The 27,723-nt window shown below is 45.0% G+C and overlaps 1 protein-coding gene across 1 annotated transcript in view; it reads left to right on the top strand.

The window, feature by feature from the left end:
• The window catches only part of LOC311108827 (fibronectin type III domain-containing protein 4-like), a gene marked incomplete at both ends in the record, with an annotated part of 105,125 nt that extends 80,408 nt beyond the window's left edge, over positions 1 to 24,717 (top strand). The window contains 3 exons of the mRNA XM_084151588.1: positions 1,622 to 1,711; positions 17,481 to 17,614; positions 24,676 to 24,717. Of these exons, the coding sequence (XP_084007714.1) occupies positions 1,622 to 1,711; positions 17,481 to 17,614; positions 24,676 to 24,717 (266 nt within the window). The remainder of the gene's footprint in view (positions 1 to 1,621; positions 1,712 to 17,480; positions 17,615 to 24,675) is intronic.
• Positions 24,718 to 27,723: the final 3,006 nt, after the last annotated feature.

Genomic DNA, 27,723 nt, shown 5'->3' with positions numbered 1-27,723 from the left:
TGGAAGAAGAAAGGGAAGGAAATGGATTTTTAGTCTTGGCCAATCCCTGTAAAGTAGGATTAATAATAGTGGAGGTTGATGTGTGATTTTAACCAGCACTTCCTCTCCTCTGGGACTGAGGTGGGTGGACAATGATAACCTATTAGAAAAATGGACTTCTCTATCTCCATCTCTTTCCACGCTATTTTGACAAGTTGGATGCATCCCAAATGGCAGTCTATTCCTTACATAGTGTACTACTTTTGCTCGTAGAGAATAGGGTGCCATTTTGTACTATGTTGTCGTAGGGTGTCACGGTTTCGGCCGAGGCTGCCTCTCTCCCTTGTTCGGGCAGGTTTCGGCGTTCGTCGTCTCCGGAATTCTAGCTGCCACCGTTGTATGTTCTATGTTTCCTGTTTGATTAGTTTTGTCTGTTAGCCACACCTGTCTTGTGTTATGTCTCATTAAGCACCCTATTTAGTTTCCTTGTTGTTAGTGTAGTGTTGTGTGTAATTGTTTCGTGTCAGGTGTTTGTGCGTTACCTGTGTTTCGGTACGCCAGTTACGATATAGCTTCCTCCTCGGTTGAGGAGAGTTTTTGCGCCCTGTGTTTGTGCGCTCGTGTTTGACGCCTGTGTGCGTCTGTTTGGCCTCTGGCCGTTTTTGGATTATTTTGCACTCGCTAGTAAAGTCTTGTTGGACTGTACATCTGCTTCTGCGCCTGATTCCACACCACACCATTTATACACCGTGACATAGGGATTGATACAGATGGGTTGTAGGTAACAGTGTCCGGGTCTTCTCCATGATGGCCCAGTTGTTAGTAGTCTCCACACTGAGTGGTAAAACCTCTGCTTATTTTTTTACATTCTCTTTGAACTCCTGCACTTCTGTGTGTGTCTTTATAACTAGATCTCATTCTCACAATCTCAGGTATTCAAGAATCATTACACCAAGCGAGCAATCAAGCTTTTTAAGTCTTGGCAGTATGGATCTAATTGGCGCATTTCGATTATATGTAACGATTCTCTGGGAATGTTCATTAACTCTAATTGGATGGATGGACAGACTTCTAATTGGAACAAGAGAATCATTTTAACTCATCAAAAACTGAACTCATTAGTCCTCACACACACGTACTATTAAGCTGGTTAAATTCAATTTCAATAAAGTTTGATTGGTTGGATTTGAACGTGATCTCTGGAGGTCAGACTGGACCGAGCCAGGCTGTGTTGGTACTGTCTGGTGCTGACTGGTGCTGACTGGTGCTGACTGGTACTGACTGGTACTGACTGGTACTGTCTGGTACTGTCTGGTACTGTCTGGTACTGACTGGTACTGACTGGTACTGACTGGTACTGTCTGGTACTGACTGGTACTGTCTGGTACTGTCTGGTACTGACTGGTGCTGACTGGTACTGTCTGGTACTGACTGGTACTGTCTGGTACTGACTGGTACTGTCTGGTACTGTCTGGTACTGTCTGGTACTGACTGGTGACAGTTTTCTCTCTTGTGTATTATAGTATTTGGCCTATGGTCTCTCTTGTGTATTATAGTATTTGGCCTATGGTCTCTCTTGTGTATGATGGTCTTGGTACTGACTGGTACTGACCAGGTCTGTTGTCTCCTCTCCTCCCCACAGAGGACCCTGCTGTGGAGGGAGTGGACAAGTCCCGACAGCTCGAGACTGGGGAGGTGATCATCATCGTGGTCGTGCTGCTCATGTGGGCAGGTAAGAACTGGCTTTACAGGTACAGCGGTGATCTATGAACTGGTACATGTTTTACATTATTTACAGGATCATTATTGAGGATGCTAGGGAGTAGCTTCCCCTCTGTGATCATGTCAAATCAACATCACACTTCTCCCACTAGTCCCCGGATATTCAACCCTCCACCCCAGTAATGATTAGCCTCATGCCTCTATTCTCATCGATTTAATGAAGCAGTGGCAGGCTGGGACACCCCATGGACCTGCACGGACTGGGGCTATTAAAGCAATAAGGCACCTCGGCTAATGGCTGTTCTTACGCACGACGCAACGCCGAGTGCCTGGACACAGCCCTTAGCCGTGGTATATTGGCCATATACCACAAACCCCCGAGGTGCCTTATTGCTATTATAAACTGGTTACCAACGTAAAAACAGTAGAACAGTAAAAATACATGTTTTGTCATACCTGTGGTATACGGTCTGATATACCACGGCTGACAGCCAATCGGCATTCAGGGCTCGAACCACCCAGTTTATAATTCCCAATTATCTCTCCTTCTTCCCAAAGCGTGCACTTGTTCACTTCTCCTCACTGATTTGAAAGGAAATAAGCGGTTAAAAAAAAAATACATGGTGGTAACTCCCACTAGCTCACGCCTCCACCAATCCAACACTTTTAGTTTTATGGGAAGCAGTGAACGAACGCACACTTCAGGAAGAAGGAGAGATCATTTGGACGCGCCCAGGATTTCCTACCCCAGGGACCTGGCGGTGGAGAGGGTTAAGGAAGAATGGGAGAGAAGACAGGAGCCTCTGTGATGTGGAATAGAAAGTGGCACTGTGTGCATCCCAAATGGCACCATGCTCCCTTTAATAGTGCATCCTACGGTTAAAAGTAGTGCACTGTGAAGGGAAAAGGGTGCCATTTGGTAGGCAGTAACTGTCAGTTCCATCGCCAATTCTACACCCCTTCTGGGGGTAATGGGACGAGGGCTTATAAATGTTTCATAAATGGCTTTATAAATGTGTTATGAGTGCTTTATAAATGAGTAATATCATCGTCACGCCACTGGCTTTTCCCAAACAATAGGAAATAAAAACAGCTAGGCTATATCCTCATAATGTATTCAGCAAATAGAAGATTGAATTGAGTGCCAGTTTCTCCTGGTGATTGGGGGGTCGGTAAATGGTTTGCTGACTTCACATCAATCTGAGGATCATCTGCTTCCTAGATATAAAGGCAGCTCTGATTTGACTCCTGAATGGAAACCACCAGAGGGGGTTGTAGAGGTTGTGAAGTAAAGAAGGGAAAATAACCTGTCGTAAATACCTAGATGAAATTGCAATGAGGAACACATTTGGTTTCGCTTTATAAGAGCTTGTGTGTGTCTGGATGACAACATCATCTAAGCCAGGGGTGTCAAACGTACGGCCCGCGGGCCGGATCAGGCCCGCAAACGGGTTTAATCCGGCCCGCGAGATGATTTTGAAAAAAAAAAAATATATATATATATATAAAAATGCGGTGCAATTTTTCAATAAAATAAACAGCTGTTCCAATTGCGTCCACTGGATGGCGCAATAGCAATTGTGTTAAGCAAGCAAACTGTTTATACCGGGGCAGAGCAAGTAGGTCAAGCACGTGCAGCCAATGAGCTACTTTGTTTTGCCCGCAATATTTATTACGGCTTCTACTTTTAACATTATGTGCTTTGGCACCCTCATTGCCCCAATATGTCTCTGTCAAAAAAGAGAAAAGTGGACGCAGAGTGCAGAGTGTTCCAAGAAAAATGGTCATCCTATTTAATCACGGAATTGAATGGGAAAGCTGTATGTTTGGTGTGTTCAGAGCATGTTGCAGTGCTGAAAGAATATAACCTTCGTCGCCACTATGTGAGTCTTCATGCCGACAAATATGACAACTTTCAAGGACAGCGGAGATGAGAGAAGGTGAATGAACTGTTGGCGGGTCTGAAGAAACAGCAGTCTGTGTTTACTCACAGCCGAGACATCAGTGACGCTGCAGTGAAAGCTAGCTACCTCATTGCTAATGAAATCGCAGTGGCTTCAAAACAATTTAGTGAGGGTGAATTTGTAAAAACATGCATGATGAAGGCAGCGGAGATTGTGTGCCCTGAAAAGCGGCAGGCTTTTGCAAATATCAGCCTGACAAGAAACACAGTTGCAGACAGGATTTCCGATCTTTCAGTGGATTTGGACAGCCAGTTGAAGCAAAAAGTAAAGTCATTTATTGCGTTTTCGGTTGCAATTGATGAAAGCACGGACATTACAGATGTTGCACAACTGGCCATTTTTTCATCCGCGGAGTTGATGACACATTGACCGTCACCGAGGAGTTCGTGGAGTTGGTGCCGATGACAGATACAACGACAGCAGCTGATATTTTTACCGCACTCGTCGGCGCGCTGGACAGGGTCGGAGTGGACTGGTCCCGTGCTGTCAGCCTGGCTACAGATGGTGCGCCCTCAATGATCGGGAAAAAAGCAGGCGTTGTGACAAAGTTCAGAGAGAAAGTGCAATCTGCAAATGGAGGACGTGATTTTTTGACTTTTCACTGTATTTTACACCAGGAGGCTTTGTGTTGCAAGTCATTAAAGATGGATAACGTCATGAAGGTGGTCATCCAAACTGTTAATTTCATCCGATCCAGAAGCCTGAATCATCGTCAGTTTGACAGCCTTCTCAGAGAGAAAGACCACATCTATGGCCTGCCATACCACACTGAGGTAAGATGGTTAAGCCGAGGTGCTGTGCTGAGGCGTTTCTTTGATTTACGAGAAGAAATTGAACAGTTCATGGAAGAAAAGGGCAAACCAGTGTTAGAATTTCATTCCGCAGAATGGATGCCGGACCTTGCATTTATGGTGGATGTTACAGAGCACCTGAATAACTTGAACAAACAGCTGCAAGGGCGCAACAAAGTTGTCACGCAGTATTATGACAGCATACGTTCTTTCAAGTTGAAGCTGTCATTGTGGGAGACGCAACTTGCCGGGGGTGATGCAGCTCACTTCCCCTGTCTGAAAAATGTGTGCGCGACCCAACATGTGGCAGACATGAAGCGGTTCAAAGATAAAATAACGGGACTGTTACGGGAGTTTGAGCAACGCTTTCAGATTTATGTTTATATGTTTTTATGTTGATGTGCTATTGTTTTTAATTGTTTTTATTTTATTTGTATATTTAACCTATTCTTGACTCTGTGGTTCTTGCACTTGTTTGGGGAACAGGATTTCATTATTTTTATCTACATTTCTGCCTGAGAAATGACACCCTGATATAGTTCTGTGATCTGTGAAACAGTTCTGTTAATCACTGAGGCATTGTGTGTTTGTGTGTTCTTTGTCCTCAGAACTTTCAAATAACTTGAGGTGTTTTATGATTAATAGTGATGTTGTGCTTTTGGACACTGTCCTCAGGCTCCAGCTTTATGTTTATATGTTTTTATGTTGATGTGCTATTGTTTTTAATTGATTTTATTTTATTTGTATATTTAACCTATTCTTGACTCTGTGGTTCTTGCACTTGTTTGGGGAACAGGATTTAATTATTTTTATCTACATTTCTGCCTGAGAAATGACACCCTGATATAGTTATGTGATCTGTGAAACAGTTATGTTAATCACTGAGGCATTGTGTGTTTGTGTGTTCTTTTTCTTTAGAATTTTCAAATAAACTTGACGTGTTTTATGATTAATAGTGATGTTGTGCTTGTACTATTTTGGACACACTGTCCTCAGGCTCCAGCTTTATGTTGTATGTTGATCGTATTAAAACAAAGAAAACAATCTGAAGTTGTTGTTTTTAAGTTATATATACCATGATTTTTCCGGTCCGGCCCACTTGGGAATAGATTTTCCTCCATGTGGCCCCTGAGCTAAAATGAGTTTGACACCCCTGCTCTAAACAAACCTATCAGCTAGCACTTATCATATACCCTAAAATATACACAGCATTATAAACCCTATCATATACACTATTATATACCCTAATACTGCATATATACACTGTTATATACCCTAATATATATACTATTATATATACATTTACATTTTAGTCATTTAGCAGACGCTCTTATCCAGAGCGACTTACAGTTAGTGAGTGCATACATTTTACATACTGGCCCCCCATGGGAATCGAACCCACAACCCTGGCGTTGCAAGCGCCACGCTCTACCAACTGAGCTACAGAAGGCCTAAATATATATACTATTATATACACTTTTATATACCCTATTATGAACACTATTATGTACACTATTACATATACTATTATATACACTATTACATATACTATTATATATATTATTATATACACTATTATAAACCCTATTATATATACTATTATGTACCCTAACACTGCATACATACACTGTTATATACAGTTGAAGTCAGAAGTTTACATACACCTTAGCCAAATACATTTAAACTCAGTTTTTCACAATTCCTGACATTTAATCCTAGTAAAAAATACCCTGTCTTAGGTCAGTTAGGATCACCACTTTATTTTAAGAATGTGAAATGTCAGAATAATAGTAGAGAGAATTATTTATTTCAGCTTTTCTTTCTTTCATCACATTCCCAGTGGGACAGAGGTTTACATACACTCAATTAGTATTTGGTAGCATTGCCTTTAAATTGTTTAATGTGGGTCAAACATTTTGGGTAGCCTTCCACAAGCTTTCCACAATAAGTTGGGTGAATTTTGGCCCATTCCTCCTGACAGAGCTGGTGTAACTGAGTCAGATTTATAGGCCTCCTTGTTCGCACACGCTTTTTCAGTTCTGTCCACAAATGTTCTATAGGATTGAGGTCAGGGCTTTGTGATACACTCCAATACCTTGACTTTGTTGTCCTTAAGCCATTTTGCCACAATTTGGAAGTATGCTTGGGGTCATTGTCCATTTGGAAGACCCATTTGCGACCAAGCTTTAACTTCCTGACTGATGTCTTGAGATGTTGCTTCAATATATCCACATAATTTTCCTTCCTCATGATGCCATCTATTTTGTGAAGTGCACCAGTCCCTCCTGCAGCAAAGCACACCCACAGCATGACGCTGCCACCCCCGTGCTTCACGGTTGGGATGGTGTTCTTTGGCTTGCAAGCGTTCCCCTTTATCCTCCAAACATAACGATGGTCATTATGGCCAAACAGTTCTATTTTGGTTTCATCAGACCAGAGGACATTTCTCCAAAAAGTACGATCTTTGTCCCCATGTGCAGTTGCAAACCGTAGTCTGGCTTTTTTATGGCGGTTTTGGAGCAGTGGCTTCTTCCTTGCTGAGCGGCCTTTCAGGTTATGTCGGTATAGGACTCGTTTTACTGTGGATATACATACTTTTGTACCTGTTTCCTCCAGCACCATCACAAGGTCCTTTGCTGTTGTTCTGGGATTTATTTGCACTTTTCGCACCAAAGTACGTTAATCTCTAGGAGACAGAACGCGTCTCCTTCCTGAGCGGTATGACGGCTGCGTGGTCCCATGGTGTTTATACTTGCGTACTATTGTTTGTACAGATGAACGTGGTACCTTCAGGCGTTTGGAAATTGCTCCCAAGGATGAACCAGACTTGGGGAGGTCTACCATTTTTGGCTGATTTTCTTTTGATTTTCCCATGATGATGTCAAGCAAAGATGCACTGAGTTTGAAGGTAGGCCTTGAAATACATCCACATGTACACCTCCAATTGACTCAAATGATGTCAATTAGCCTATCAGAAGCTTCTAAAGCCATGACATCATTTTCTGGAATTTTCTGGAATTTTTTCTGGAATTTTCCAAGCTGTTTAAAGGCACAGTCAACTTAGTGTATGTAAACTTCTGACCCACTGGAATTGTGATACAGTGAATTATAAGTGAAATCTGTCTGAAAACAATTGTTGGAAAAAGTACTTGTGTCATGCACAAAGTAGATGTCCTAACCGACTTGCCAAAACTATAGTTTGTTATCAAGAAATGTGTGGAGTGGTTGAAAAAAAAGTTTTAATGATTCCAACCTAAGTGTATGTAAACTTCCGACTTCAAATGTACCCTAACATACACTACCAGTCAAAACTTTGGACACACATACTCATTCAAGGGTTTTTCTTTATTTTTACAATGTTTTACATTGTAGAATATTAGTGAAGACATCAAAACTATGAAATAACACATATGGAATCATGTAGTAAACAAAAAAGTGTTAAACAAATTAAGATATATTTTATATTTGAGATTCTTCAAATAGCCACACTTTGCCTTGATGACAGCTTTTGCACACTCTTGGCATTCTTTCAACCAGCTTCACCTGGAATGCTTTTCCAGCAGTCTTGAAAGAGCTCCCACATATGCTGAGCACTTGTTGGCTGCTTTTCCTTCACCCTGCAGTTCGACTCATCCCAAACCATCTCAATTGGGTTGAGATCAGGGGATTGTGGAGGCCAGGTCATCTGATGCAGCACTCCATCACTCTCCTTCTTGGTAAAATAACCCATACACAGCCTGGAGGTGTGACCAGTCCATCACGACTGGTCTGCTGACGTAATCGTCTGTGGTTTCAACAGGCTTCCCGTTGCGACGACCACAAAGATCCATCTGTTAGCCCAGGCCCGCTAGCACACGCAAACAACAACCGTGCTTCCTGTGCTGTAACACCAATTCGAACTGCTCTCGGACTCACTTATTGCTGTTCACTGGACCTTATGATCACTCAGCTACACAGCTAATGCCTGCTGGACTGTTCCTTTACACGGTACCCCATCCTGTTTATCTGTTTAGCCTCAGCCCAAACTTTAGTCGCCATTACCAGTTGTTGTCTTAGCTCTCTCTAATAACACCTGTGATTGCTTTATGCCTCTCTCCCATGTCAATATGCCTAGCCTATTGCTGTTCCAGTTAGTTCTTTTTATACAATTTCATTGTTACCCAACGCTTAGGTTTACCTCCACTGTACTCATATCCTTCCATATCCTTGTCTGTACATAATGCCCTGAATCTTTTCTACATCGGCCGAAATTCTGCCCCCTTTATTCTCTGTACCCAACGCACTAGAATACCAGTTCTTAAAGCCTTTAGCCGTATCCTTATTCTAGTCCTCCTCTTTTCCTCTGGTGATGTAGAGGCTAACCCAGGCCCTGTAGCCCCCAGTATCACTACTACTCCCCAGGCGTTATCATTTGTTGACTTATGTAACCGTAAAAGCCTTGGTTTCTTGCACATTAACATCCGAAGCCTCCTTCCTAAGTTTGAGTTATTCACTGCGTTAGCACACTCCACCAACCCTGATGTTCTAGCAGAGTCTGAATCATACTATCCAGGTCTGTGCCCAAACAGTTTGAGCTTCTACTTGTAAAAATCCACCTTTCCAGAAATAAGTCTCTCACTGTTGCCGCTTGCTACAGACCCCCCTCAACCCCCAGCTGTGCCCTGGACACCATATGTGAATTGATTGCCCCCCATTTATCCTCAGAGTTCGTACTGCTTGGTGACCTAAATTGGGATATGCTTAACACCCCGGCCATCCTACAATCCAAACTAGATGCCCTCAATCTCACACAAATTATCAACAAACCTACCAGGTACAACCCTAAATCCGTAAACATGGGCACCCTCATAGATATCATCCTGACTAACTTACCCTCTAAATAGACCTCCGCTGTCTTCAACCAGGATCTCAGCGATCACTGTCTTATTGCCTGCATCCGTAACTGGTCCGTGGTCAAACGACCACCCCTCATCACTGTCAAACGCTCCCTAAAACACTTCAGCGAGCAGGCCTTCCTAATTGACCTGGCCCGGGTATCCTGGATGGATATAGATCTCATTCCGTCAGTAGAGGATGCCTGGTTGTTCTTTAAAAGTAATTTCCTCTCAATCTTAAATAAACATGCCCCATTCAGAAAATACAGAACTAGGAACAGATATTGCCCCTGGTTCTCCTCAGACTTGACTGCCCTTGACCAGCACAAAAACATCCTGTGGCGTATTGCATTAGCATCGAATAGCCTCCGCGATATGCAACTTTTCAGGGAAGTTAGGAAAGCAAAGGCTAGCTTTTTCAAACAGAAATTTGCATCCTGTAGCACTAACTCCAAAAAGTTTTGGGACACTGTAAAGTCCATGGAGAATAAGAGCACCTCCTCCCAACTGCCCACTGCACTGAGGCTAGGAAACACTGTCACCACCGATAAATCTACAATAATCGAGAATTTCAACAAGCATTTTGCTACTGCTGGCCATGCTTTCCACCTGGCTACCACTACCCCGGCCGCCAGCTCTGCACCCTCCGCTGCAACTTGCCCATGCCCCCCCCCCCCCCCCCCCCCCCCCCCGCTTCTCCTTCACACAAATTCAGACAGCTGATGTTCTGAAAGAGCTGCAAAATCTGGACCCCTACAAATCATCTGGGCTAGACAATCTGTACCATTCCTTTCTATTAGAGTTGGGAAAGCCAAGTTAACAAACAGATCACAGACCGTACCTTCTCCGCTATGCAATCCGGTTTCCGAGCTGGTCATGGGTGCACCTCAGCCACGCTCAAGGTCCTAAACGATATTATAACCGCGATCGATAATAGACAGTACTGTGCAGCCGCCTTCATCGACCTGGCCAAGGCTTTCGACTCTGTCAACCACCGCATTCTTATTGGCAGACTAAATAGCCTTGGTTTCTCAAATGACTGCCTCGCCTGGTTCACCAACTACTTCTAAGATAGAGTTCAATGTGTCAAATCGGAGGGCCTGTTGTCTGGACCTATGGCAGTCTCTATGGGGGTGCCACAGGGTTCAAATCTTGGGCCGACTCTTTTCTCTGTGTATATCAATGATGTCGCTCTTGCTGCTGGTGACTCTCAGATCCACCTCTACGCAGACGACACCATTTTGTATACATCTGGCCCTTCATTGGACACTGTGTTAACAAACCTCCAAACGAGCTTCAATGCCATACAACACTCCTTCAGTAGCCTCCAACTGCTCTTAAACACTAGTAAAACTAAATGCATGCTCTTCAATCGAACGCTGCTGGCACCCGCCCACCCGACTAGAATCACTACTCTCGACGGGTCTGACCTAGAGTATGTGGACAACTACAAATACCTAGGTGTCTGGTTAGACTGTAAACTCTCCTTCCAGACTCACATTAAGCATCTCCAATCCAAAGTTAAATCTAGAATCGGCTTCCTATTTCGCAACAAAGCCTCCTTCACTCATGCTGCCAAACATGCCCTCGTAAAACTGACTATCCTACCGATCCTTGACTTCGGCGATGTCATTTACAAAATAGCCTCCAACACTCTACTCAGCAAATTGGATGTAGTCTATCACAGTGCCATCCGTTTTGTCTACAAAGCCCCATATACTACCCACCACTGTGACCTGTACGCTCTCGTTGGCTGGCCCTCACTACATATTCGTCGCCAAACCCACTGGCTCCAGGTCATCTATAAATCACTGCTAGGCAAATCCCCGCCTTATCTTAGCTCATTGGTCACCATAGCAACACCCACCCGTAGTATGCGCTCCAGCAGGTATATCTCACTGGTCATCCCCAAAGCCAACACCTCCTTTGGCCGCCATTCCTTCCAGTTCTCTGCTGCCAATGACTGGAATGAATTGCAAAAATCTCTGAAGCTGGAGACTCTTATCTCCCTCACTAACTTTAAGCATCAGTTGTCAGAGCACCTTACCGATCACTGCACCTGTACACAGCCCATCTGAAATTAGCCCACCCAACTACCTCATCCCCATATTGTTATTTATTTTGCTCATTTGCACCCCAGCATCTCTATTTGCACATCATCTCTTGCACATCTATCATTCCAGTGTTAATACTAATTGTAATTATTTTGCACTATGGCCTATTTATTGCCTTACCTCCATAACTTGCTACATTTGCACACACTGTATATATATTTTCTGTTGTATTTTTGACTTTATGTTTTGTTTACCCCATATGTAACTCTGTTTTTATCGCACTGCTTTGATTTATCTTGGCCAGGTCGCAGTTGTAAATGAGAACTTGTTCTCAACTGGCTTACCTAGTTAAATAAAGGTGAAATAAAAATAAAAATAAAAATAAAATTGTCCTGTTGAAAAACAAATGATAGTCCCGCTAAGCCCAAACCAGATGGGATGGTGTATCGCTGTAGAATGCTGTGGTAGCCATGCTGGTTAAGTGTGCCTTGAATTCTAAATAAATCACACACAGTGTCACCAGCAAAGCACCCCCACACCATACACCACCTCCTCCATGCTTTACGGTGGGAAATACACATGCAGAGATCATCCGTTCACCCACACCGCGTCTCACAAAGAAATGGCGGTTGGAACCAAAAATCTCCAATTTGGACTCCAGACCAAAGGACACATTTCCACCAGTCTAATGTCCATTGCTCATGTTTCTTGGCCCAAGCAGGTCTCTTCTTCTTATTGGTGTCCTTTAGTAGTGGCTTATTTGGAGCAATTTGACCATGAAGGCCTGTTTCCCACAGTCTCCTCTGAACAGTTGATGTTGAGATGTGTCTGTTACTTGAACTCTGTGAAGCATTTATTTGGGCTGCAATTTCTGAGGCTGGTAACTCTAATGAACTTATCCTCTGCAGCAGATGTAACTCTGGGTCTTCCATTCCTGTGGCGGTCCTCATGAGAGCCAGTTTCATCATAGCACTTCATGGTTTTTGCGACTGCAATTGAAGTAATGTTCAAAGTTCTTGAAATGTTCAGTATTGACTGACCTTCATGTCTTAAAGTAATGATGGACTGTCGTTTCCCTTTGCTTATTTGAGCTGTTTATGCCATAATATGGACTTGGTATTTTACCAAGTAGGGCTATCTTCTGTATACCCCCCTTCCTTGTCACAACACAACTGATTGGCTCAAACGCATTAAAAAGGAAATAAATTCCACAAATTAACTTTTAACAAGGCACACCTGTTAATTTAAATGCATTCCAGGTGACTACCTCATGAAGCTGATTGAGAGAATGCCAAGAGTGTGCAAATCTGTCATCAAGGCAAAGGGTGGCTATTCGAAAAATCTCAAATATAAAATATATTTTGATTTGTTTAACACTTCTTTGGTTACTACATGATTCCATATGTGTTATTTCATAGTTTTGACGTCTTCACTATTATTCTACAATGTAATTTTTTTTTTTTTAAGACAAACCCTGGAATGAGTAGGTGTGTCCAAACATTTGACTGGTACTGATTATACTATTATATATACTATTATACACCCTATTATATATACTATTGTATATACAATTATACACCCTAATATTGTATATATACACTATTATATCCGCTATTATATATACTTTATTGATACTATTATATACCCTATTATATATATTATTATATACCCTATTATATATATTATTATATACCCTATTATATATACTATTATATACCCTATTATATATATTATTATATACACTGCTTAAAAAAATATAGGGAACACTAAAATAACACATCCTAGATCTGAATGAATGAAATAATCTTATTAAATACTTTTTTCTTTACATAGTTGAATGTGCAAAAATTATCAATGGAAATCAAATTTATCAACCCATGGAGGTCTGGATTTGGAGTCACCCTCAAAATTAAAGTGGAAAACCACACTACAGGCAGATCCAACTTTGATGTAATGTCCTTAAAACAAGTCAAAATGAGGCTCAGTAGTGTGTGTGGCCTCCACGTGCCTGTATGACCTCCCTACAACGCCTGGGCATGCTCCTGATGAGGTGGCGGATGGTCTCCTGAGGGATCTCCTCCCAGACCTGGACTAAAGCATCCGCCAACTCCTGGACAGTCTGTGGTGCAACGTGGTGTTGGTGGATGGAGCGAGACATGATATCCCAGATGTGCTCAATTGGATTCAGGTCTGGGGAACGGGCGGGCCAGTCCATAGCATCAATGCCTTCCTCTTGCAGGAACTGCTGACACACTCCAGCCACATGAGGTCTAGCATTTGTCTTGCATTAGGAGGAACCCAGGGCCAACCGCACCAGCATATGGTCTCACAAGGGGTCTGAGGATCTCATCTCGGTACCTAATGGCAGTCAGGCTACCTCTGGCGAGCACATGGAGGGCTGTGCGGCCCACCAAAGAAATGCCACCCCACACCATGACTGACCCACCGCCAAACCGGTCATGCTGGAGGATGTTGCAGGCAGCAGAACGTTCACCACGGCATCTCCAGACTCTGTCACGTCTGTCACATGTGCTCAGTGTGAACCTGCTTTCATCTGTGAAGAGCACAGGGCGCCAGTGGCGAATTTGCCAATCTTGGTGTTTTCTGGCAAATGCCAAACGTCCTGCACGGTATTGGGCTGTAAGCACAACCCCCACCTGTGGACGTCGGGCCCTCATACCACCCTCATGGAGTCTGTTTCTGTCACGATCGTCGTTCCAGGAAGCGGACCAAGGCGCAGCGTGTGATACAAACATGATGCTTTATTAAATATAAGCGTAACACGAAAACAACAAAACAACCGACGATAAGTGAAGTCCACAGTGACAATGACTGACAAGGAACAAAAACCCACAAACACAAGGTGAAAACACACAGTTTAAATATGGCTCCCAATCAGAGATAACGAGCCGACAGCTGACACTCGTTACCTCCGATTGGGAGTCATTTGACCAAACACAACCAATGACAAACCAACCAAACAAAACACAACCAAAAAGAAACACACCCTGGCTCAAAATACAAAGTCCCGGAGCCAGAGCGTGACAGTTTCTGACCGTTTGAGCAGACACATGCACATTTGTGGCCTGCTGGAGGTCATTTTGCAGGGCTCTGGCAGTGCTCCTCCTGCTACTCCTTGCACAAAGGCTGCAGGGTTGTTGCCCTCCTACGGCCTCCTCCACGTCTCCTGATGTACTGGCCTGTCTCCTGAAAGCGCCTCCATGCTCTGGACACTACGCTGACAGACACAGCAAACCTTCTTGCCACAGCTCGCATTGATGTGCCATCCTGGATGAGCTGCACTACCTGAGCCACTTGTGTGGGTTGCAGACTTCGTCTCATGCTACCACTAGAGTGAAAGCACCGGCAGCATTCAAAAGTGACCAAAACATCAGCCAGGAAGCATAGGAACTGAGAAGTGGTCTGTGGTCACCACCTGCAAAACCAGTCCTTTATTGGGGGTGTCTTGGTAATTGCCTATAATTTCCACCTGTTGTCTATTCCATTTGCACAACAGCATGTGAAATTTATTGTCAATCAGTGTTGCTTCCTAAGTGGACAGTTTGATTTCACAGAAGTGTGATTGACTTGGAGTTACATTGTGTTGTTTAAGTGTTCCCCATCCAGGGAACCAAACAGGCAGATGACCCAGCTAACATTCTCATCCAGGGAACCAAACAGGCAGATCAACCAGCTAACATTCTCATCCAGGGAACCAAAGAGGCAGATGACCCAGCTAACATTCTCATCCAGGGAACCAAACAGGCAGATCAACCAGCTAACATTCTCATCCAGGGAACCAAACAGGCAGATCAACCAGCCAACATTCTCATCCAGGGAACCAAACAGGCAGATCAACCAGCTAACATTCTCATCCAGGGAACCAAAGAGGCAGATGACCCAGCTAACATTCTCATCCAGGGAACCAAACAGGCAGATCAACCAGCTAACATTCTCATCCAGGGAACCAAAGAGGCAGATCAACCAGCTAACATTCTCATCCAGGGAACCAAAGAGGCAGATGACCCAGCTAACATTCTCATCCAGGGAACCAAACAGGCAGATGACCCAGCCAACATTCTCATCCAGGGAACCAAACAGGCAGATCAACCAGCTAACGTTCTCATCCAGGGAACCAAACAGGCAGATCAGCCAGCTAACATTCTCATCCAGGGAACCAAACAGGCAGATCAACCAGCTAACATTCTCATCCAGGGAACCAAACAGGCAGATCAACCAGCTAACATTCTCATCCAGGGAACCAAACAGGCAGATCAACCAGCTAACATTCTCATGCAGGGAACCAAACAGGCAGATCAACCAGCTAACATTCTCATCCAGGGAACCAAAGAGGCAGATGACCCAGCTAACATTCTCATCCAGGGAACCAAACAGGCAGATCAACCAGCTAACATTCTCATCCAGGGAACCAAACAGGCAGATCAACCAGCTAACATTCTCATCCAGGGAACCAAACAGGCAGATCAACCAGCTATCATTCTCATCCAGGGAACCAAACAGGCAGATCAACCAGCTAACATTCTCATCCAGGGAACCAAACAGGCAGATCAACCAGCTAACATTCTCATCCAGGGAACCAAACAGGCAGATCAGCCAGCTAACATTATCATCCAGGGAACCAAACAGGCAGATCAACCAGCTAACATTCTCATCCAGGGAACCAAACAGGCAGATCAACCAGCTAACATTCTCATCCAGGGAACCAAACAGGCAGATCAACCAGCTAACGTTCTCATCCAGGGAACCAAACAGGCAGATCAACCAGCTAACGTTCTCATCCAGGGAACCAAACAGGCAGATCAGCCAGCTAACATTCTCATCCAGGGAACCAAACAGGCAGATCAACCAGCTAACATTCTCATCCAGGGAACCAAACAGGCAGATCAACCAGCTAACATTCTCATCCAGGGAACCAAACAGGCAGATCAACCAGCTAACATTCTCATCCAGGGAACCAAACAGGCAGATCAACCAGCTAACATTCTCATCCAGGGAACCAAACAGGCAGATCAACCAGCTAACGTTCTCATCCAGGGAACCAAACAGGCAGATCAACCAGCTAACATTCTCATCCAGGGAACCAAACAGGCAGATCAACCAGCTAACATTCTCATCCAGCTACTGCTTGGCATCCGACCTTAAGGCGCTACAGAGGGTAGTGCGTACGGCCCAGTACATCAATGGGGCCGAGCTCCCTGCCATCCAGGACCTCTATACCAGGCGGTGTCTGAGGAAGTGCCTAAAAATTATCAAAAACTCCAGCCTCCCAAGTCATAGACTGTTGTCTCTGCCACCGCAAGGCAAACGGTACCGATGCACCAAGTCTGGAACCAACAGGACCCTGAACAGCTTCTACCCCCAAGCCATAAGACTGCTAAATAGTTAAATAGTTAATCAATAGCTAACCCAGAGAATCTGCATTGACCCTTTTTGCACCAACTCTTTTGACTCATCACATACACTGCTGTTACTGTTTATTATCTATCCTGTTGTCTAGTCACTTTACCCCTACCTATATGTACATATCTACCTCAATTACCTCGTACCCCTGCACATCGACTCGGTACTGGTACCCTGTGTATTTAACCAAGTTGCCGTTACTCATTGTGTATTTATTCTATGTGTGTGTATAATTTTTCATTTTTTCTCTCTGCATTGTTGGGAGGGGCCCGTAAGTAAGCATTTCACTGTTAGTCTACACCTATTGTTTACGAAACGTGACAAATAAAATGTGATTTGATTTAGAAGAGTCCCAGATTCAGAATGGAATAAGCTAGAAATTCAGGAATCCTCCGACCAGGAACGTTTCCAGAAAACCCTACGACCACCTCTCAGGCAGTGAGCATCAGTTTACTGACGGTTCTGAATACCCTGGGTAGCAATATACTTATCTTCCCTGCTCAAAGATAAAGACACCACCATCGACTCCACCATTTTCACCACCACCATACCCTCCCTGGGAATTAGCCAGGTACCTTTTCAACATGCCTCTACCTCCCCAGGTTACAATAACAGGATGTGATGACAGGCCTGTGAGTGACGATGACAGTATGTTAATCCATCTCTCCCCCGCAGCTGTAATCGCCTTGTTCTGTCGGCAGTATGACATCATCAAGGACAACGACTCCAGCTCCGGTAAAGACAAAGTAAAGACGTCATCGTTGGCGAGCACGCCAGAACACTGCTCTGGAGGACTGCTACGGAGCAAGGTACATAGATGAATGAATGAATGAATAGAGAGAGAGAGAGAGAGAGAGAGAGAGAGAGAGAGAGAGAGAGAGAGAGAGAGAGAGAGAGAGAGAGAGAGAGAGAGAGAGAGAGAGAGAGAGAGAGAGAGAGAGAGAGAGAGAGAGAGAGAGAGAGAGAGAGAGAGAGAGAGAGAGACAGACAGATGAATTAATGAATACCGCAGCGGAGGACTGCTAAGGAGCAAGGTGGCCATGGTCACCCAGAGGACAGACCATGGGACACAGTTTGTAGGTTGTAGTCAACACATTGGCCATTAAGTCAAGTACTTATCACAAACTGTAGTAAGCAATTACTTAATGTACTACATTTAGCACCACATTGGGTACCTGATGATGTATTCATGTACCTGCATCATATCAAATACAGAAGCAGTCAAAAGCTAAGCAACAACACCTGCAGGCACTCCACATCTCCACTTTTACACACTTTACACCTTAACAGTTTCCACATAGTGCTGGGCTGAATGGTTGCTACTCTATATCCAAGGTTACCGGAACCCATCCATTTGGAGCACTGTGACCTCTATATATCACTAGTTACTGTTGCTGTGACCTCTATATATCACTAGTTACTGTTGCTGTGACCTCTATATATCACTAGTTACTGTTGCTGTGACCTCTATATATCACTAGTTACTGTTGCTGTGACCTCTATATATCACTAGTTACTGTTGCTGTGTGTGTTTGTGTGTGTGTTTGTGTGTGTGTGTGTGTGTGTGTGTGTGTGTGTGTGTGTGTGTGTGTGTGTGTGTGTGTGTGTGCACTCCATTTCAACTGTGACCTTCTCTATGAAAGTTTCATACCCACGTTATTCACAGGCAGCTCCCTCTCTACCGTCACCATGGTAACCTATACTGTTGGAATATTGGAATATATGGAATGTCCCAATATCGCACCCCATTCCATCTCGCAGGTGTTCAGTCGTCAACCTTCAAAAAAATAAAAAAAACACAAGAAAAAAACATACACCCACACTCCAAATGTCATTGGTGACACCTACATTGTGTGTCAGTGGCGGATGACAAAGGGAAAATGCTTGGATTGCACAGATTGACTGTGTGGACCAGCTTGTTGGTGTGTCTTTATGTGGAAGGCTGAAGAGGAGAAGTGAAAGAGGCAGAGAGTCCCCTGCTATGAAAAATACATGTAATCAGGAGTAGCTTGCCAAATGGAGACAGATGCCAATAGTGGTGGCCAATACAGGGGCAGGCAATTAGATTCAGCCGCGGGACAATCTTTGTCTGAGCGGATGGTCGGGGGGGGGCCAGGAACATAATTATAAATGTTTTGTAGACTGAAAATTGACAACAAGTAAACCCAAAAAGACGTTTTATTTGAAAATAATGTTTCATACTTTGATTTCATTGACACAATCACATACATTTATGTCTCTCTTTTTTATTTGTGGTAATACTTGGGAACATATTTTTTTTTAAACAAAAACTAAATGCCCCCCAAAAAAATGCAGACCCCTGGCATATAGGAACACTGGATAGCACTGGATGGTGGCCAACAGATTTAGGATGCCTTTCAAATGGCACCCTAATCCCTGTATAGTGCACTACAGTCCCTATGGGCTACATGGGGGAACAGGGTGGCATTTGGGAAGCATCCTTAGTCTTTAAGAGCTCTGTATTGAAACCACCAGCCAATCGATCAGAGGGGTCATCTGCATCATAAAGTTCACCACCCCAGGGTAGAGAGAAATTCAAACTTAGCTCAGGGGTAATCCTCTGTTCCTCCTCCTTTACCTCTTCTCATTAGGAGGTCGATGGGGAAAGAGAGGGTTTCTGATGAGGGTCGCGATGATGACGGCTTCAATACGTTTTTTTCCAGAATTACTGGAGTGAGCATTACGAGGATGATTTTTCTGTCACAAATGTATTGTTCAGAAATGTTAAATATTTCTATTTTAGGGGTGACTTATAAAGCTCCATACTGCAGAGAATAACACTCTGCATTCTGCCATTTGGTCATTAAAACTGGTCCACTGGGATCAATCAAACAGAGTTATTCAGTATTCCACACCATGCTGCTAATTGCTGTGCTACAGAAAGTCATTCAGTGTGTGTGTGTGTGTGTGTGTGTGTGTGTGTGTGTGTGTGTGTGTGTGTGTGTGTGTGTGTGTGTGTGTGTGTGTGTGTGTGTGTGTGTGTGTGTGTGTGTTGTGTTGTGTTGTGTTGTGTTGTGTTGTGTTGTGTTGTGTTGTGTTGTGTTGATGGGCTACATTGGGAATAGCTAGCTACCAATGTCCATAGCATGCCACTCAGAATAAATGCATAAATACACTTCTAACTGGTATGATAGTGTGGATATCACTGCTTCATTCTAAGTGGTATGGTAGTGTGGATATCACAGCTTCATTCTAAGTGGTATGATAGTGTGGATATCACTGCTTCATTCTAAGTGGTATGGTAGTGTGGATATCACTGCTTCATTCTAAGTGGTATGGTAGTGTGGATATCACTGCTTCATTCTAAGTGGTATGGTAGTGTGGATATCACTGCTTCATTCTAAGTGGTATGGTAGTGTGGATATCACAGTGTGGAACAGAGTCATCACTTCCCTTTCCAATTCCCATGTAGCTCCCTATAAACTTCCTCACAGCCTTCCTTTAATCAGTAAACAGTTTATTGGTAAAGTATCCTGAAACATCACAACAGGACAGGTAGTAGATGACATCACAACAGGAGAGGTAGTAGATAACATGACAACAGGAGAGGTAGTAGATAACATCACAACAGGAGAGGTAGTAGATAACATGACAACAGGAGAGGTAGTAGATAACATCACAACAGGAGAGGTAGTAGATATCATGACAACAGGACAGGTAGTAGATAACATCACAACAGGAGAGGTAGTAGATAACATGACAACAGGAGAGGTAGTAGATAACATGACAACAGGAGAGGTAGTAGATAACATCACAACAGGAGAGGTAGTAGATAACATCACAACAGGACAGGTAGTAGATAACATCACAACAGGACAGGTAGTAGATAACATGACAACAGGACAGGTGGTAGATAACATGACAACAGGACAGGTAGTAGATAACATCACAACAGGACAGGTAGTAGATAACATCACAACAGGACAGGTAGTAGATAACATCACAACAGGACAGGTAGTAGATAACATGACAACAGGACAGGTAGTAGATAACATGACAACAGGACAGGTAGTAGATAACATGACAACAGGACAGGTAGTAGATAACATGACAACAGGACAGGTAGTAGATAACATCACAACAGGAGAGGTAGTAGATTACATCACAACAGGACAGGTAGTAGATAACATGACAACAGGAGAGGATGTAGTCACCTGCTATGGGGTGAGAGGGTGAGGGGGAGGTAGTCACCTATTGTGGGGTGAGGGGGTGCGGGGGAGGTAGTCACCTACTATGGGGTGAGGGGGTGAGGGGGAGGTAGTCACCTACTATGGGGTGAGGGGGTGAGGGGGAGGTAGTCACCTGCTATGGGGTGAGGGGGTGAAGGGGAGGTAGTCACCTACTATGAGGTGAGGGGGTGAGGGGGAGGTAGTCACCTACTATGGGGTGAGGGGGAGGTAGTCACCTACTATGGGGTGAGGGGGAGGTAGTCACCTACTATGGGGTGAGGGGGTGAAGGGGAGGTAGTCACCTACTATGGGGTGAGGGGGTGAAGGGGAGGTAGTCACCTAATATGGGGTGAGGGGGTGAGGGGGAGGTAGTCACCTGCTATGAGGTGAGGGGGTGAAGGGGAGGTAGTCACCTACTATGAGGTGAGGGGGTGAGGGGGAGGTAGTCACCTACTATGGGGTGAGGGGGTGAGGGGGAGGTAGTCACCTGCTATGAGGTGAGGGGGTGAAGGGGAGGTAGTCACCTACTATGAGGTGAGGGGGTGAGGGGGAGGTAGTCACCTACTATGGGGTGAGGGGGTGACGGGGGAGGTAGTCACCTACTATGGGGTGAGGGGGTGACGGGGGAGGTAGTCACCTACTATGGGGTGAGGGGGTGACGGGGGAGGTAGTCACCTATTGTGGGGTGAGGGGGTGAGGGGGAGGTAGTCACCTACTATGGGGAGAGGGGGTGAAGGGGAGGTAGTCACCTACTATGGGGTGAGGGGGTGAAGGGGAGGTAGTCACCTACTATGGGGTGAGGGGGTGAGGGGGAGGTAGTCACCTACTATGGGGTGAGGGGGTGAGGGGGAGGTAGTCACCTACTATGAGGTGAGGGGGTGAAGGGGAGGTAGTCACCTATTGTGGGGTGAGGGGGTGAAGGGGGAGGTAGTCACCTACTATGGGGTGAGGGGGTGAAGGGGAGGTAGTCACCTACTATGGGGTGAGGGGGAGGTAGTCACCTACTATGAGGTGAGGGGGTGAAGGGGAGGTAGTCACCTACTATGGGGTGAGGGGGTGAGGGGGAGGTAGTCACCTACTATGGGGTGAGGGGGTGAAGGGGAGGTAGTCACCTGCTATGGGGTGAGGGGGTGAAGGGGAGGTAGTCACCTACTATGGGGTGAGGGGGTAAGGGGGAGGTAGTCACCTACTATGAGGTGAGGGGGTGAAGGGGAGGTAGTCACCTATTGTGGGGTGAGGGGGTGAAGGGGGAGGTAGTCACCTACTATGGGGTGAGGGGGTGAAGGGGAGGTAGTCACCTACTATGGGGTGAGGGGGTGAGGGGGAGGTAGTCACCTACTATGAGGTGAGGGGGTGAAGGGGAGGTAGTCACCTACTATGGGGTGAGGGGGTGAGGGGGAGGTAGTCACCTACTATGGGGTGAGGGGGTGAAGGGGGAGGTAGTCACCTACTATGGGGTGAGGGGGTGAAGGGGAGGTAGTCACCTACTATGGGGTGAGGGGGTGAGGGGGAGGTAGTCACCTGCTATGGGGTGAGGGGGTGAAGGGGAGGTAGTCACCTACTATGGGGTGAGGGGGTAAGGGGGAGGTAGTCACCTACTATGAGGTGAGGGGGTGAAGGGGAGGTAGTCACCTATTGTGGGGTGAGGGGGTGAAGGGGGAGGTAGTCACCTACTATGGGGTGAGGGGGTGAAGGGGAGGTAGTCACCTACTATGGGGTGAGGGGGTGAGGGGGAGGTAGTCACCTACTATGAGGTGAGGGGGTGAAGGGGAGGTAGTCACCTACTATGGGGTGAGGGGGTGAGGGGGAGGTAGTCACCTACTATGGGGTGAGGGGGTGAAGGGGGAGGTAGTCACCTACTATGGGGTGAGGGGGAGGTAGTCACCTACTATGAGGTGAGGGGGTGAAGGGGAGGTAGTCACCTACTATGGGGTGAGGGGGTGAGGGGGAGGTAGTCACCTACTATGGGGTGAGGGGGTGAAGGGGGAGGTAGTCACCTACTATGGGGTGAGGGGGTGAAGGGGAGGTAGTCACCTGCTATGGGGTGAGGGGATGAGGGGGTGGTAGTCACCTACTATGGGGTGAGGGGATGAGGGGGGAGGTAGTCACCTACTATGGGGTGAGGGGGTGAAGGGGGTGGTAGTCACCTACTATGGGGTGAGGGGGTGAGGGGGAGGTAGTCACCTACTATGGGGTGAGGGGGTGAAGGGGGTGGTAGTCACCTACTATGGGGTGAGGGGGTGAGGGGGAGGTAGTCACCTACTATGGGGTGAGGGGGAGGTAGTCACCTACTATGGGGTGAGGGGGAGGTAGTCACCTACTATGGGGTGAGGGGGTGAGGGGGAGGTAGTCACCTACTATGGGGTGAGGGGGTGAAGGGGAGGTAGTCACCTACTATGGGGTGAGGGGGTGAGGGGGAGGTAGTCACCTACTATGGGGTGAGGGGGTGAGGGGGAGGTAGTCACCTACTATGGGGTGAGGGGGAGGTAGTCACCTACTATGGGGTGAGGGGGTGAGGGGGAGGTAGTCACCTACTATGGGGTGAGGGGGAGGTAGTCACCTGCTATGGGGTGAGGGGGTGAGGGGGAGGTAGTCACCTACTATGGGGTGAGGGGGTGAAGGGGAGGTAGTCACCTACTATGGGGTGAGGGGGTGAGGGGGAGGTAGTCACCTACTATGGGGTGAGGGGGAGGTAGTCACCTACTATGGGGTGAGGGGGTGAAGGGGAGGTAGTCACCTACTATGGGGTGAGGGGGTGAGGGGGAGGTAGTCACCTACTATGGGGTGAGGGGGAGGTAGTCACCTACTATGGGGTGAGGGGGTGAAGGGGAGGTAGTCACCTACTATGGGGTGAGGGGGTGAGGGGGAGGTAGTCACCTACTATGGGGTGAGGGGGTGAGGGGGAGGTAGTCACCTACTATGGGGTGAGGGGGTGAAGGGGAGGTAGTCACCTACTATGAAGTGAGGGGGAGGTAGTCACCTACTATGGGGTGAGGGGGTGAGGGGGAGGTAGGAGCTGGATAGGAAAGTGGCTTTTATGGAGATCGATTCCCTCCCTCCTCTTCTCACCTAAACGTTCTAGGCAGACATCGCTAGCTGTTCTTGCGAGACTTCACTAACTGATTACTTATTGTGATCGATGGTGATGATGGTTTTATCTGTCTCGACAGATCGCTGAGACAGACAAGGACAGAGCAGGAATCAACATAACACCTCTTACAACAACCACAGTTAATGAATATGGATTGATTACTGACAGACAATGGGGTGAGGTTATGTTGTCCGAGTTTTTTAACATTCCTCTTTTCCAACAGAGAAATCAAACACATGCTTTGATTGGTAAACTGAGGCAACACCATTAGACTAGCATGTTCTTTTTAAACATAATGTTATCCCTCTGTCTCCTTCCGCAGAGGGCGTCTCAGACGGCTCCCCACGGACCCTGGTCAAAAGTTGTGCACTATATAGGGAATAGGGTGCCATTCTCTGGTCTAAAGTTGTGCACTATATAGGGAATAGGGTGCCATTTGGGATGCAGATGATGTCTCCGTCCTCTTCTTCATCCATTCAGTCCCCTCTTCCTCTGACAGGACTGATAAGGATAGCGCTGCTTAACGGTATCGGTCCGAATGCACAGTCACATTTATCTTGTTTTTTTCCTTCTCCCTTATCTATTGCAGTTTCATCCGTCGTTACAATCTACCAACATCATCGAGGTTTGATGGGAAAAGTCCAGACGTCAACTTACCCCCCCCCCCCACCCTCCTCCTACATTCTCCACCTCCTCAATCTCCTCCTCTCTGATGAAGACAAAACGTCTGGGCGGAACAAGCCATTAGCTTAACTGACGCCGCGAGGCGTGACTGTAAAATGCCGGTCGGCCAAGTAAATCTAACAAAGGACACACACGCACGCACACACACACACACTAACGCACACACAGCTAAGCAAACACAGTCATACACACACACACACACACACATTCTCCTGCAGGTTGATTGTGCATACTGCAATGTTAATTAACACGTTTCAGTTAACGTTGAAGTATTTGCCATGTAGATACTTGGTTTGTAATTGCAAAACACCATGGCCGTCTCTGTCTTCATGTTTTCATGAGCAGTTTTTTTTTTTTTATATTGTATAACTGGACTCCCTGCTCTTCTGTTATGGATTAACTTGCTTCTATTCTGTCCCTTTTCTGCTTCTCTCTGCTCTCTTCCCCCTTAGATCGTTTTTTGTACAGTCATTTCACAAAAATTATGATCCAATTTGGTTGCTACAAGTAATTTGATTATACTTCAAGTAGTTAATCACAGGTGAAATATTGTGATGGGAATCAAAACAGAATATAGCCGAGCAATGTCAATAAGTACAAGTGATAGAAAGTAGTTCTGGACACATAGCTGTGGATGAAACAGCATATAATACCTTATGACCCTTCTCAACGCATTAATGACCCATGTCTGTACACGTGGTGAAGAAAGAAAGGTATCAATTCCATACATTGACTACTGGAGGGGCATGCTGGTCGTTCACCCGTAGTATAGCATTCGATGTGCTCCCAAATTTACCAAACCAAAAGATGCCAAAATAAAAAAATGATTGCAAAACTGGAAAACCAGAATGTTATTTATTTTATATTGTCATCTGTCCTCTCAGTGAAGGAATTGATTATCTGTTCATACCTTTAGTTTTGACCATATTGTAAATATCTTGATCACTGTGTTTTACCCGACTTATTGAACCGGATTCCGTTTTTCAGCTTCCCAAAAGGTACGATTATAATGTGATAGGAAATGATCCATGTTCTAATTGCATGTGTAGTCAACTTACTACTACGAAAACAGATGACGCGTTTTAATAATTTTGTTTTCTATATTCACCAATAGGACGATGATCATGACAATTGCTTAATAAATTAATACAGTTTTATTCTCATTTGTTTATGCTAAAGAATGGGTGATAAAAAGATGACTTATGCGTCATTTTTACATGTACATCATTTAGCAGACGCTCTTATCCAGAGCGACTTACAGATTGGTGCATTCAACTTATGATAGCCAGTGGGACAACCACCATTTTTCCTTTTTTTTTATAGGCGGGGTTGGGGGAGGGGGGGGGGGTAGAAGGATTACTTTATCCTATCCCAGGTATTCCTTAAAGAGGTGGGGTTTCAAGTGTCTCCAGAAGGTGGTCAGTGACTCTGCTGTCCTGGCGTCGTGGGGGAGCTTGTTCCACCATTGGGGTGCCAGAGCAGCGAATAGCTTTGACTGGGCTGAGCGGGAACTGTGCTTTCGTAGAGGTAGGGGAGCTAGCAGGCCAGAGGTGGATGAACGTAGTGCCCTCGTTTGGGTGTAGGGTCTGATCAGAGCCTGAAGGTACAGAGGTGCCGATCCCCTCACAGCTCCGTAGGCAAGCACCATGGTCTTGTAGTAGATGCGAGCCTGACTGGAAGCCAGTGGAATGTGCGGAGGAGCGGGGTGACATGAGAGAACTTGGGAAGGTTCTCTCATGAATTACACCAGAATTAGCCAAGATACAGTTACACACTGAAGAACGTTCAAAATCAAAAAGCTAAATGCAACTATATCAAGAGAGTATGGGCCACTTTTTTGTCTGTTTTATACTATGTGGTTGTTGACTGTTTTATACTATGTGGTTGTTGACTGTCTGTTTTATACTATGTGGTTGTTGTCTGTTTTATACTATGTGGTTGTTGACTGTCTGTTTTATACTATGTGGTTGTTGACTGTTTTATACTATGTGGTTGTTGACTGTCTGTTTTATACTATGTGGTTGTTGACTGTTTTATACTATGTGGTTGTTGACTGTTTTATACTATGTGGTTGTTGACTGTCTGTTTTATACTATGTGGTTGTTGACTGTCTGTTTTATACCATGTGGTTGTTGACTGTTTTATACTATGTGGTTGTTGACTGTCTGTTTTATACTATGTGGTTGTTGACTGACTGATTAATACTATGTGGTTGTTGACTGTTTTATACTATGTGGTTGTTGACTGTTTTATACTATGTGGTTGTTGACTGACTGTTTTATACTATGTGGTTGTTGACTGTCTGTTTTATACTATGTGGTTGTTGACTGTCTGTTTTATACTATGTGGTTGTTGACTGTTTTATACTATGTGGTTGTTGACTGTTTTATACTATGTGGTTGTTGACTGTCTGTTTTATACTATGTGGTTGTTGACTGTCTGTTTTATACTATGTGGTTGTTGACTGACTGTTTTATACTATGTGGTTGTTGACTGTTTTATACTATGTGGTTGTTGACTGTCTGTTTTATACTATGTGGTTGTTGACTGTTTTATACTATGTGGTTGTTGACTGTCTGTTTTATACCATGTGGTTGTTGACTGTTTTATACTATGTGGTTGTTGACTGTCTGTTTTATACTATGTGGTTGTTGACTGTCTGTTTTATACTATGTGGTTGTTGACTGTCTGTTTTATACTATGTGGTTGTTGACTGTTTTATACTATGTGGTTGTTGACTGTCTGTTTTATACTATGTGGTTGTTGACTGTTTGTTTTATACTATGTGGTTGTTGACTGTTTTATACTATGTGTTTGTTGACTGTTTTATACTATGTGGTTGTTGACTGTTTTATACTATGTGGTTGTTGACTGTTTTATACTATGTGGTTGTTGACTGTTTTATACTATGTGGTTGTTGACTGTCTGTTTTATACTATGTGGTTGTTGACTG

Source organism: Coregonus lavaretus (genome assembly GCF_964263955.1).
Source record: "Coregonus lavaretus genome assembly, chromosome: 33".
Taxonomy (NCBI): domain Eukaryota; kingdom Metazoa; phylum Chordata; class Actinopteri; order Salmoniformes; family Salmonidae; genus Coregonus; species Coregonus lavaretus.
Note: the sequence above shows the minus strand (reverse complement) of the source record. Positions and strands in the feature narration are given on the sequence as shown.